Below are 12,668 nucleotides of genomic sequence, written 5' to 3' on the forward strand. Positions count from 1 at the left end.
TTGTATCTGCATGTGTGCATTTTAGTCCTGGACTCATAAACCTGTGACTTATTGTAAGGTTGATACTCCACATATCAAGCTTTATTCCACAAATGTTCTCAGCCGTCTTTACTTCATCAAGGTTGTTGCTTGTTCTGGAGCTTTTGACCATGTTACACAGTCCTCATCCACAGATGTATGGAACTGTAGATGTTCAAACCGTCAGGGATTCTCAGCGCTTTAACAGATCCTTGTCTATGTTTGCTTAAAAGTTGACAACTGAGCAAACTCCATCTGCTGATGAAGGCCGTGTGATATGGTTGAAAGCTCTGGGACAAGCTAGTGAGTGGACCTTGAGTCGAGATTATTTTGTCAATATCTGAGGTTGTTTCCAGTTTCATGTGAAGTCAAACGTAAATCACCATAAATCCTACAGTATATATAATCATTAAAACTGTTTATCTTAGAGGATAAATTATTTACTCTTGGTGGATAAAAATAGTTTTCAAGAAAAATATAAATGTTCTAAATCCACCAGTATGTTAATGGAGTCTTCAAATCTTGAAAGATAAGTTGTTTCTCTGGAGCACTTTATATCTGAGTTAAAAGATTTTGGAGGAGTTCACTGATTTACATTTGTTTTCAAAAAATGGTAATTTTTTTGAGAAAACTGAAAACCGACTGTTGATTGACTTAGACCTTAGTTCATGCTTTCCTTAAGTGTTAAAAACCCAAACAGGTGTTTTCAGTTCCTCTGGCTGATTACATCTCTGCACATGTTGAAGTTGGATGGAGCTACGAGGTCATTAAAACTTCACGAGCCAATAAGAACGTTAAAGGTGAAGTTTCTCCCACTTTAACAGGTGCAACAAAACAAATGGAAGGTCAGAAGTGTCAAACACTGTGTTTGAATGAGGAGCCTAATAAGGCAAAATAAACTCGTGTTGAGCCAGAGATGTGTAGTTCTGAAAATTAGTGAAGCATAGACAGCTCTTTGACATGTTAACATGATAATAATACTGTTATCATATGAATAATCAATGCATTTTTACATTAAAGCCTTTAAACAAAATACAGTGGTGCCCACAGAAAAAAGGAAAAGTAAAGGAGATCAATGAGGAAATTAAACCTGTGAGTACTAAACGATAAAAGACTGAAAGACAACAACGAAAAACATAAAATGTATTTAGACAAAACATTCTATAAAGTTGTAACGTCGTAATTATGATCATGTATATTTTTCTTGTCAACATAAAACAATAATGAGTAAATAAAATAAGTATATATATTAAAAATACATATAATGTAAATATTAATAGTACTTTTATTTATCATGCAACACTGTTATTTATCATTTATTCAACGATTATTTATGATTGGCATGTTGTCTTCTGTACCTAGTATATATTATGATATATATAGTATTCCTCTTGTAAAGTCACATGACTGATGGATTATATGACGACACCACCGTGGTTGAAGGTGAGACAGACACACAGGTTTGGGGAATAAATCATGCTGTAACGGAGTGACGGTAACTTTAAGATGGTTTACATAAAGTCCCCCTATTTTAGCTTTTATAAGCAGTTTATAAACAGTTAATAAATGGTTTTAAACACACTGTATTTTAGTTATAAGCAAATATAAGTGCAACAACTATAACTCACAGTGGAGGCTGTTGTATACAGTTAATGAAGGACAATATAGTTAAACACAGTTATAATAATATAAAATCTGTCTTCAGAACAGAAGTTATATTTGCTGACAAATACTGAACATAAATAAACACTTCAACATATCATTATATATGCTTACATTTACATTATAGTGTGTTATAAGTGATTTATTAAATGTTTATATACTACTCATAAAGGCTAGATAGGAGGAAGTAAAATGTTATTTTGCTGGACTTGTGTTGATTCTCTCTGCAGTCTGCACCTCACTGTGTGTGTTGTCAAAATTAGAAACAATAGATAAAGAATAATATCTTGAAGAATACTTCAAGATAAATATGTGAAAGTAATGATGTGCAGAAATGTCTACTGTAAAAGAAGCTCAGGAGGTGGAACGCTGTAGGTGACTCAAAATATCAACATCACATGTTTATGACTTTTAAGAGAAAAGACAAAAAGCTCTGCTGTTATTTTAATCTTTATGAAATGTATTAACAAGTATAATAAAGACTTTTTCAGCAGGAAGTCAAAATGAACAAAACAAAGCAAAACTCAAATTCATTAGAGGTGTTTTATGATTTACATCACAGTTCTCTGGACTCTCATCCAGGTTTGGAGGTAGGACTGCTGGGTAATGTGCTGTTCAAGTCCTCTTGTGTATTTGTGTTTAACAAACTGTCACAGTACGTCCGCTTTTGGATACGTTGAATCATACGGCGACCGTAGAAGTCCCTATAATCAGGTGGAAGTTCATCCAGAGTGTGCAGCGCTCTCTCCAGTGCCTGAAGGGCTCGAGTTGCAGCCACGGGGTCTTTATTACCGTACGGGTCCTTTTTATCGTAGCTGTCTGCAGGTAGATGGCACCAGAACACGTTGACACCCACACCAAACTGCAGCGCCAGGGTGTTATGGAACCACAGAGCTGGAGAAACAGTGACACTGGATTACGAAACGTCTTTCATATATAAGGAACTGATTACTTAAATTCTTTGTTAATATATTACAGCAGCAAGTACTAACTGTGTGATGTGTTTCATCAGTGTTAAGATCAAAGAGGATATAACATGCACATTTCCAGGTCTATATTTATATTACTGGAATATCTTTGCATGATTTACCGTTTTAAAAACTCCCTATTTATCTTATACTGTCTCTTTATGCAGCCCCTCAGTTCAGCCTCTGTCTGAAACAGGCTGTTTTAACTCCTGTCCCTTTAAGACCCCCCTCCTGATGAGCCCACTCTGTTCTGATTGGCCAGTTTCAGGAAACTTCCTCCGGTTCCAGAGACTATGTAAACAAACAATAGTCGCAGGATATCACTTCTTTTTCCTGTTTTTTACTCTAAAAACTTTTCAAATACAGCCATACATGAGCCTGAATCCGATCCAAAATATGCAAGTGGACAACGTGAACAACTCGTGGAACAACGTTAGCAACAAGGCTACAGAACAGACGGCTGTTTGTGGGCATGTGTGAATAATCTGATGTCATCATGAGGAGGAAGTAGAGGAAACTTTACAAACGAAGCATTCAGACCAGGCTGAAGCCCTGGCTTTTGATTTGCAGGCAGCATTTTTACATACTTCACGTCAAGTTTTGGAACTTTAACCATCTTTAACGTAGATTTCAAACATTATAACACTATGTAAACAACTGAAAATCACAAAAAGTGTTATGTCCCCTTTAAGCTTTCTCCAGACTTGTTTTCCTGAGTTTTTTATAAAAACAAATGATACTATGATGCCATTTTCTGGAGGAATTGATTAATGTGAACAGTCGGCCTTACCAGGGATAAAAAGCAGATCTCCAGGCTCCAGCACACACTCGTATCTCTTTGCCTTCACAAACTCAGGAAACAGTTTCAAGTCTGGGGAGTCGATGTCCAGGACCTCTGATTTATCACCTGATGGATTCAATTATCATTAAAAATTACATTATAATATCATACCATCTCGTTCATCCCAACAAATGGCATCAATGTCAGAGCTGAGTATGAATGTGCACCAGGCTGATATATTGGAGAAATCTCATCAATATAAACATTCAAACCATCATCCCATAGCTACTTGCCTGACAGATAAAGGTGCAGTGCATCCTGCGGGCTGTAAAGAACCACCCTCTTCATCCCTGTCACCTGAGCCAGCAGGTTATCCATCACCTGAGGAAATGAACACCCAAAGACAAGAAGCGAGAGAGCTTATTGAGGCGAGACTCCTAGAAACTAAATTGCAAAAAATGTTATTTCCTGGAGAAGAACAGTTCTAAAAACTCAGACACAATGACCCAGAATAAAGTAAACCTGAGCTGTGAGTCTCTGTAGTCAATGATTTAAATCCTCCAAGCACACAAGATGTATAAACGTTAATATACATACATCCCCGCACTGACTTTCTGCTCTGTATGAAGCATCAGACTCTGCTTGCTGCCAAAATCTTACTGCCGACCTATTTTTTCAAACCTGTGGACCACCTTGCAGCTCCTCCACCACATAATACAACACTCACATCGTAATGCGTCCACAGCTGCAGACCACAGGAGCTGATGCGGAAGACACTGGAGAAAAACTGATCGGGGTCAAAGAAGTGTGGGGTATGAAAATCCTCCGCCAAGTCTGGGAACTGTTTACTCAGATCAGCAGGTTCCTGCAAGACAGAAACGTACCTGTGTCACTTTCACATTTATATTTCTGGTCTGTATTCACAAACATCCTCAGGATAAAGGTAGCTCTGAACTGGCCAAGTTAGAAGAAACTCCTAAACATAAGGAACGTGTTAGTCCTAATTCAGGACTCCTTCAGTTTTTGGTCTGAGACGAATTCACAAAGCATTTCATGTTGCACGAGTTCATAAGGATTCAATCAGTGTAGCTAAAACACAATAACATGAGAGATGAGGGTTAACACAACTCTCCACTATTTGAACACTGGAAAAATGCAGTTTTAGATTACAACCACCGTCTGTCAGAATTATTCATCAAACTAAAATTACATTCTTCAGGTCCCATCCATTTTCTTTTCTTTGACAGTTTAAGTCTACAAATTCAGCCAGTCTGCCGCACCATGTGTACTGATGAATATTTTCCTTAAAGATCCCCTCCAGACACGTTTTAGGACTTATAAAAATCCTCTGCTTGGAATAATAAATTGTGTCTGGCATGTTTTTTTCCAAAAACATAAATGTTACCTTGTCAAAAATCATATTGTTTATTTCAAAAGTTTAACCGCTGGACACAAGATGTCTCCTTGTGAAGGTGAATACCAGACCAGGACCGACTCCAAACTAGCTGTGATGTCACAAATCACGCTTGCAGGTACTCGCCTTAAACTCAGATTTAAGGTGAGAACAAAGAAACTTTCCACTTTCAGCAGAAGAATGTGAAAACAAACTCTGCACCTACGTCATTCTGCACAGCGAAGTTCAAACATGCAATTAAAGGAGCAAGAAGGAAAAACACATTTTTGACTGGAGGGGAACTTTAATATTAGATCACTGTGGAGATAGTGACTAAGTTCATTCATGAAACATGATGTTATCCGTAGCAACGGGGTAAACACCATCCCTTTCTCTTAGCTCAGGATTTCTCACATTTCCTTTCTAAAAGTTGATCTCAGCAGCTTTGTTCCTCCTAAACAGCTCCTAGTGGTAACAGCCAGACTGAAAACATTTTTGCTTTATACATTTAGAAATATGCAATAAAAAATCTGTATTTTAGTTGTTTGAGGATGTGACAAGTATACATGGTAATGTTTCATCTTTTCAATACCTTTCGGACGTCCTCGCCCAGCGATCGAAGATAATAACTCTCATCCTGAAACAGAACACACAGGTTCGTCTTATTAAAACAATAAAACATCCTGTAAAAAATATTATTGTAAGAGTCACTTCAGTACATCATTGTAGCTGGTAAATTGTTTATACTGTTATCACATGTTATATACTGTATGTTATAATATTATTTAAATTCATACAATAGTTAAGTCATATTTTGAATAGTGTTTTATAAATGGATTACACTAAGAATGTACTTATTTTTGCTATTATCTTTTCTTTAAGTACTATAATAATTGGTTATAGAGCTACAACAATTAGTGGATCAATCGATTAGTCAATCAACAGAAAATTAATCGCCAACTATTGTGATAATGGATTAATTGTTTTGAGTCATTTTTTGATTTTTTGGTTGGGACACAAGACATTTTCAGTTGCATCTTGGGGTTGGGAAACAGTGATCGACATTTTATAGAATAAACCACTAATCGATCAATCGAGAAAATGACTGAAAGATTAATTGATAATGAAAATAATCATTAGTTGCAGCTGTAATTGGTTATTTACGATAGTTGATAGGGACGTAAGACAGTTTTAATGTGCATGGGTAAAAAAGTTTAGCAACAACGTGGTGGTAAGATGTGAAGAAGCCTGCAAAAACAAGCTTTCAATCGTGTGATAACGTGCAAGAATGTGTTTGTTACAGTGTAGGAACAGAACATGAAGTCAGTAATGGACCTGACGCAGGTTGTTGTGATATATAATTTCCCTTTTGGACTTGTGAGAATTTTGGGGTTTTCACAAGAAAGTTGGATTCGATTCAGTGGAACATGACTCAAAACTAAGATACACCACAGAGGAAGTGGCCTGTAGGAAACTGGAGCGTGATGAAACAGCCACTTTAGTTATTTTATGATATTTACCTCACACAGGAAGAAGTCAGAGTGTTTTTTCTCAGATGCCCTTTTCACAAACTCATTGAATGGCAGAGTCCTGTGAATATGAGACAAAGATGAGAAATCTGCAGAGACGGAGGACTGATTTATGTGTGTGAGAGAGAAAGACAAAGAGAGGAAGAGCTCACTTGTACACAAAGTTTTTGTGAAGGAAGTTCATCTGTGGCACAGTGGATACGTGAATTTTCACCTCCTTGTTTCCTCCTTTTTGTCCAAGATACTCCACTGTCCACTTTTCCAGGCACGGTCCGAGACACACACCTCTCAGCACGGCTGGCCTTCGCTGGAAAATAATAATTACATTTTATCTGTAGGTGCAGGTTGCAAATAAAGGTACACATGATCTAATATGATACACAACTCAACAGGGAAACACTGTCCGAGAAAACACAAAGAGGGAATTCGATGCTAAAAAGACTGTAAATGTGTCAGATATCCACTTGATATGACTAACTCAGACTGATGAAGCCTCATATAAGCTTCACATCAACTTTTAAATTCATTTTTGCACTAAATGACTGTGTGGACACACTGTGGATTTTGGTCTCCATCACTTACATTGAAAGCACATTTGAAGGGGAACTTTTAATAGCCAGTATGAACTGGAGGAATGTTTGCAGCGAGGAAAACCTCTTTCACTGTTCATATGGACACCTGACTGTTGTTTTAAGACAGACTAAAAAAACTGTGAACCTGTCCTTTAACCTAATGCGAAATCTTTCCTTTTCGTTGGAGACGATGATGATATGATCTTACCTGTGGATAAATATCTCGCAGAAAAACATCTCTGTCTACTTCTGTAAATATCGGCACAGGTATTTTCTCCTGAAACTCCATTTAACATGATTAGCTGAGAAAAATCACAAGCTAGTGAAGGTAAACAGCAGCGGGTGTCACAGTATTAGTGTTCCCCACAGAAACGACAGACGACTGAGTCAGAGCCGACTGCAAAAAAAAAAACAACAAAAAAAACAAAAAAAAGCAACAGGCCTTTAAATTACAACATTGTTTTTTTCAAAATGAATTTCATAAACAGCACTCATTTAAATTAGTTTTATCTGTTTTTAAAAAGATAATGTTTTTTTTATGATTTGTCTGTTTCATTTTGCTGCCTTTGTGAAGCACTCGTAAAGTGGATTTTTGGAAAGTGCTCTTCAAAGAAAGACTGTTATTGTTGTTGTTGTTGTTGTTGTTGTTTTTTTTTGTTGTTGTCAGAGTTCTGATGTAGACGTATGTGTATTTTTTTATATATATATTATTTGTTCCCAACCGGAAGATACAAGTAGACGGACAGGAAGTATTGTAAGGTAAAAAGATGGCCGTGTTGATCAGAGGTTGTTGCAGGTTTCCATCAACATTCAGCTTCAGTCGTGTCGTCCTGAGCGGCTCCGGTAAAACGCGGCTCCCTCTCTCAGCACCGGCCTGTGTGGCAGCGGCGGTCCGGCCGTACAGCTCAGACAGCGGCGGACAGAAACAGAAGCAGACGGTCGTGTTTGTTGGCATCCCGAACCCCGTCATCTGGTTCCGCACAAAGATCTACTACTTTCTGATCAGAGCTTACTTTGATAAAGAGTTTAACATCGAGGAGTTCACAGAAGGAGCGAAACAGGTCTGCAAAAACAAAATGGGTTTATTCTGTCATAAAATAAGCTACAAGTATTGTTCTTAACTACAATTTTGAGGTACTTTACTGACTATTTCCATAAGTGGTGGAAGAAGTATTCAGATACTTTACTTAAATCAAAGCACTAATGCAGGAATGGAAAAATACTATGTTACAAGTCCTGAATGAAAAGTCCTACTACAGTAAAAGTACATAAGTATTATGAGCTTGTTGTAGTTAAAGTATTGCAATAAAAGTAGTGGTTTGGTCCCTCTGACTGATATATTATTATATATGACATCATTAGATTATTAATACTGAAGCATCAGTGTTAGAGCAGCATGTTACTGTTGTAGCTGCTGGAGGTGGAGCTAGTTTCAACTACTTTATATACAGTTAGCTAGTTTAGTCCAGTGGTTCCCAACCTAGGGGTCAGGACCCCTCCAGAAGGTCAGCAGATAAATCTGAGGGGTCGTGAGATGATTAATGGGAGAGGAAAGAAGAAAAAACAACTGTTTTTTGTAAGATGTCAAAAGCCAATTATGGTTTCATAATCTGGCTAATTTGGGCGCTAATCTAATCTGAATCCCCAGCAACCACACACAAATCCAGACAGGCAGGTGTTATTCATAGAAAGCCACTAAGGATTTGTGACATCACAAATATTTTTGAGCCAATCGTAGTCCAGGATACAAGTGTGATGTGGAAACTTGAAGCGTCCAGTGCACAAACACTGAGGAAGGACTTTACAGTGAAGAAGGAGACATGTTGTGTCCAGCAGTTTAATTTATGAGATGAAAAATATTTATCATAGATTCTTGATTTTTATCTTAAAACATTAGCAGTTAGTTCTCTACTTACCGTTTACTGTTGTATCCGTATATAGATTTAATTAAATTTGGATTTAATGGTAGTTTTCCTGCACTTTAATGCTTTATTCCTGCTTGCTCTGTCCTTTTCTACTGTACATGATGGTCTGTTTATTCTTGTGCTGCTGTCACACCTTATTTAATCAATAAAGATTAAACAAGATCTTTAAATAACTTATTTCCTGATCGGTCCTGAAACCTTACAGTTAGAGCCCAACCGATAAATCTGCCAATATTAGCTCATTGCAGATATATTCATATCAGCATATATGTAAGCCGATTAATTACACACCATTAAAATACAGAAATACCAAAGATATATTGTGAAACAGTGACTTGTCTATTTTTCAACTTTAAAACATCCTGCTGTCTTTTGCACTTCTTGGTTGCAATTGTTAAAAAAAAAACAATTTTAATGGAACCTTTTATTATTGTTGTAGGTTTTGTAAAAATAAAAAAACAACAACATATCAGCTGATATATTGTTATTGGATATTTTAAACTTATGACCTTGATTTCTACTGTATTATGTTTGTGTTGTTGATGATGTTTGTTTAACTCTTGCAGGCTTTCATACATGTTTCCAGACTGCTGTCACAATGTCAGTTTGAAGCCCTGGAGGGGTTGGTGGCGAAAGATGTGAGTATGGGAACCCAGGAAGCCCAAACCTTTACTGCACTTTACTGATGTCTCCTGTGCTTTACATAAAGATACACACAATGTAAAAAATGCTATAGTACATAAAGGGCACGGTGGCTCGGTGGTTAGCACTGTTGCCTCACAGCAAGAAGGTTCAAACCCTTCGCCTGGGTTTCCACCAGGTGCTCATGTTTCCTCCCACCATCAAAGACATGTATGTTAGGGTTAATACTCCTGTCCTGACCACTGGCCCTGGCAAAAATAACTGGAGTTGGCACCCGGGCGCTGCACCACAGCTGCTCACTGCTCCTAGTGTATAGGAAGGGTCAACTGTAGAGGACAGATTCCGTTTCAATGTATGTGAGAGCTGTGAATTGACAATAAAGAGAGTCTTAATCTCAATCTTAAACCCTCACAAGTCCCTCACAATGATTAAATTATGTTTTGTGTTTTGGGCAGCAGCTTGAGTTGGACGAACACAAATATTTAAAGAACATCTCATTGTTCAAATTTCAAAATCACTTCAATTATAAAACGACAAACTGACCAAAGTGCTTTACGACTGGCAGACGTTTTAATGATCATAGTAGGAAAAGCATGTGTTGCTAATAACATAACTGATGGCTGTGTTCTACGGCTGCAACTAAAGGTTATTTTCATGATTGATTAATCTGTCGATTATTTTCTTGATTAATCGATTAGTCGTTTGGTCTATTAAATGTCAGAAAATGGGGGGAAGGCGATCACTATTTCCAAAAGCCCAAGATTATGTCCTCAAATGTCTTCTTTTGACTTGACCAACAGTTTACTGTCATAGAAGACAAAAAAGAGATTCACATTTTAGGAGCTGGAATCAAGAATTTTGGCATTTCTTCTTAAAAAATGACTCAAAGTTATTTATCGATTATCAAAATAGTTGCTATAGATTCATTTTCTGTCAATTGAAACTGACTTATTATTGCAGCTCCACTTTGTTCTATTCACATGTCCCACTAAGTCATGACAGTGTGACGGTGAACCAGCATGATCAACAACCAAGATCATGAAACAGAAGCAGCTGAATGAAATTCAACCATCATTAATTTCATTATTTACTCCTGAGCTTTTCCTGCTGTGACGTGTCAAAATGTCACCATCAAAGAGGCCTGTTTTCAAGCCACATAATCAAGATGTCTGGTGTCGTGTCAAAGGATAAACGTTCAGTATTTTCATACTTGTATATAACAGGTGTAACCTCTTTGCTGAATTTCAGTTTAGCCTCGTTTTCATTTCCTTGCAGTTGATCGGGAAGCTGGAGGAAAAATGCAGCCTGCTGCCTGTGAGCTACATGAAAGCACTCTCTGCTGACGCGGATACGATTATGCACACTACACCCGGAGACGTGGGAATCTACTACGATGATAACGGTCAGCCAACAGAATCAATGTGGACTTTTATTATTCATTATGTTGACACATTACAGGAAACACATCAGTGTAAATTTTTTGCATTTTTTTTTCAGGGAGGAAGTTTGTGAGTATTTTGATGCGTTTCTGGTATCTGACCAGTGCACGTCTTCCTGACGACTCCGTGGAGGGAAGTCGCATCTTCCAGGTGACCTTAGGTGAAGAAGGAGAAGCAGAATCCAAGAGACTGCTAACTGCACATTATGAGTGAGTATAAATATTTCTTTTTGCATATAAAATATTAAAACTGGCTAATTTTTAGCTGCATGATGTTTGTATGACTAAGAACATGCTCTTCTAATCCTTATTTTTGGCTTTGATTGCTGACAGATTCCAAAGGGAGTTTACTAAGGGAGTGCCACCAGACTGGACTATTACGAGGATAGAGCACTCCAAGCTTTTAGATTAAGGTTTGGTGGTTTTGATTCGAGGCAGATATGCCGGTGGAAACCAGTCAAAGACACAAAATTCCCCTCAGTATTTGCTTTCATGAAATTGAGGAAGAAACTGTTGAAGATAATCTACAGAAGGAAAAAAAAACAAGACGCAGCTCATCACCAGAAAAATCAAAGGAAAGCACCAGGACACACACTTGGATTGATCCACTATTTGCACTCTACATATCTGTTCTCATAGATGCAGAACTGTCTGCAGTAATTCTGTGTTGCAGATTGTTTTCTTCACTATCTCTAATATCCCAGAAACCAATAATCACAGCCCGACTAGAGCTGTGAACTCTTGCTCTGGAAGGTTTTGTACATTGGGGAATGGAACCAGAGGTGTCAAATGTTAGTTTAATATAATTTATAGCCTTATTATAACTATTGTGTAATACCAGAGGGGATTGAAAAAAACATTCTGAATTGTCCCGATGTAATAAATATCTCCATTTCAAGCAAATACTGAGGATTATTTGACCTACATCTGGTCAGTCTTAGATCTGCTGCTGTGTACACTTTCAAATTTAGATGCAGAATGTGTTTAAAGGTAGAAACACAGGTTTAGACTTGTTTTGACTTCCCTGGAAGGTAACGCACCTTGTCTTTATTTTGATTAAAGACTGATTGTCTCTCATCCTCTATTAAAGAACTCATGCTTCTCTATGTAGGACTGTGTAGCATAAAGATGTGAAAATTCCATGTGCCAGATTTGAACAACCATGTTTGTTTGTTTGTTTTTTTTCCCCACACAGAATATTTGACCTGTTGCAATGTCGTGGCTCTGACACACATGCTGTATATACAATATGAAATATACTGTATGTGTGTATATGTGTTTGTAATGGTGAAGGCAGCTTCGTGCAGCTGCAGCAGATCTTTGATTGTTTTATTAAATATTGGAAAAATTAAAGTGTGAAGAATTTGTAGTATGTCTTGTTTTAAAACTATCGTTTTTTTTTGTTGTTGTTTATTTTAATGTATTCCTGCAAATGATCATAGTACAGGCAATGGCACCTGTCTGCATAATTATTAATTACATTTTTCTGATGTTTGAATGATTAAAATTAAAATGTGTATCTTAAAAATGCAAAAACAAGTGCACAAACTACAGGCAAAGAAGCACTAATGGAGAAATAAAAGACAGGTTCACAATTTTCAAGTCTTTCCACTCAAAAATATGTTTTTCTACACTTGAATATTTTGAGCTCCACTGTGCAGAGTTTGACACTAGAAAGCTGTTTTCACATTTATCTGCTGAAAGTGGAAAGTTTCTCTGAGCTCATTGAAAATCCAATTT

General features: G+C 37.2%; 2 protein-coding genes across 2 annotated transcripts; one reads left to right on the forward strand and one right to left on the reverse strand.

The window, feature by feature from the left end:
* Window positions 1-2,117: 2,117 nt before the first annotated feature.
* Window positions 2,118-7,295, reverse strand: tyw5 (tRNA-yW synthesizing protein 5). The gene is made up of 8 exons (XM_042426678.1): window positions 7,132-7,295; window positions 6,504-6,658; window positions 6,343-6,412; window positions 5,415-5,459; window positions 4,157-4,294; window positions 3,723-3,810; window positions 3,439-3,555; window positions 2,118-2,574 (listed from the first exon to the last, which is right to left on the reverse strand). Exons 1-8 carry the CDS (start codon window positions 7,210-7,212, stop codon window positions 2,255-2,257), a joined length of 1,014 nt encoding a protein of 337 aa, XP_042282612.1. The 5' UTR covers window positions 7,213-7,295; the 3' UTR covers window positions 2,118-2,254.
* A 357-nt stretch (window positions 7,296-7,652) lies between these two features.
* Window positions 7,653-12,456, forward strand: maip1 (matrix AAA peptidase interacting protein 1). Its single transcript, XM_042426576.1, has 5 exons — window positions 7,653-7,984; window positions 9,415-9,486; window positions 10,766-10,892; window positions 10,988-11,138; window positions 11,262-12,456. The coding sequence occupies exons 1-5, from the start codon at window positions 7,691-7,693 to the stop codon at window positions 11,338-11,340; spliced, it is 723 nt and encodes a 240-aa protein (XP_042282510.1). The 5' UTR covers window positions 7,653-7,690; the 3' UTR covers window positions 11,341-12,456.
* The last annotated feature ends 212 nt before the right edge of the window (window positions 12,457-12,668 follow it).

Source organism: Thunnus maccoyii, chromosome 11 (assembly GCF_910596095.1).
Source record: "Thunnus maccoyii chromosome 11, fThuMac1.1, whole genome shotgun sequence".
Lineage (NCBI taxonomy): Eukaryota > Metazoa > Chordata > Actinopteri > Scombriformes > Scombridae > Thunnus > Thunnus maccoyii.

What these genes read in the sequence shown, in the direction of transcription:
- maip1 (XM_042426576.1), top strand. Translation starts at nt 7,691, where the DNA reads ATGGCCGTGTTGATCAGAGGTTGTTGCAGGTTTCCATCAACATTCAGC. An exon ending in TCACAGAAGGAGCGAAACAG is followed by an intron (nt 7,985 to 9,414) that starts GTCTGCAAAAAC and finishes TAACTCTTGCAG; the next exon opens with GCTTTCATACATGTTTCCAG. An exon ending in AATCTACTACGATGATAACG is followed by an intron (nt 10,893 to 10,987) that starts GTCAGCCAACAG and finishes TTTTTTTTTCAG; the next exon opens with GGAGGAAGTTTGTGAGTATT.
- tyw5 (XM_042426678.1), bottom strand. Translation starts at nt 7,212, where the DNA reads ATGGAGTTTCAGGAGAAAATACCTGTGCCGATATTTACAGAAGTAGAC. An exon ending in CTGACTTCTTCCTGTGTGAG is followed by an intron (nt 5,460 to 6,342) that starts GTAAATATCATA and finishes GTTCTGTTTCAG; the next exon opens with GATGAGAGTTATTATCTTCG. An exon ending in TGGGCGAGGACGTCCGAAAG is followed by an intron (nt 4,295 to 5,414) that starts GTATTGAAAAGA and finishes TCTGTCTTGCAG; the next exon opens with GAACCTGCTGATCTGAGTAA.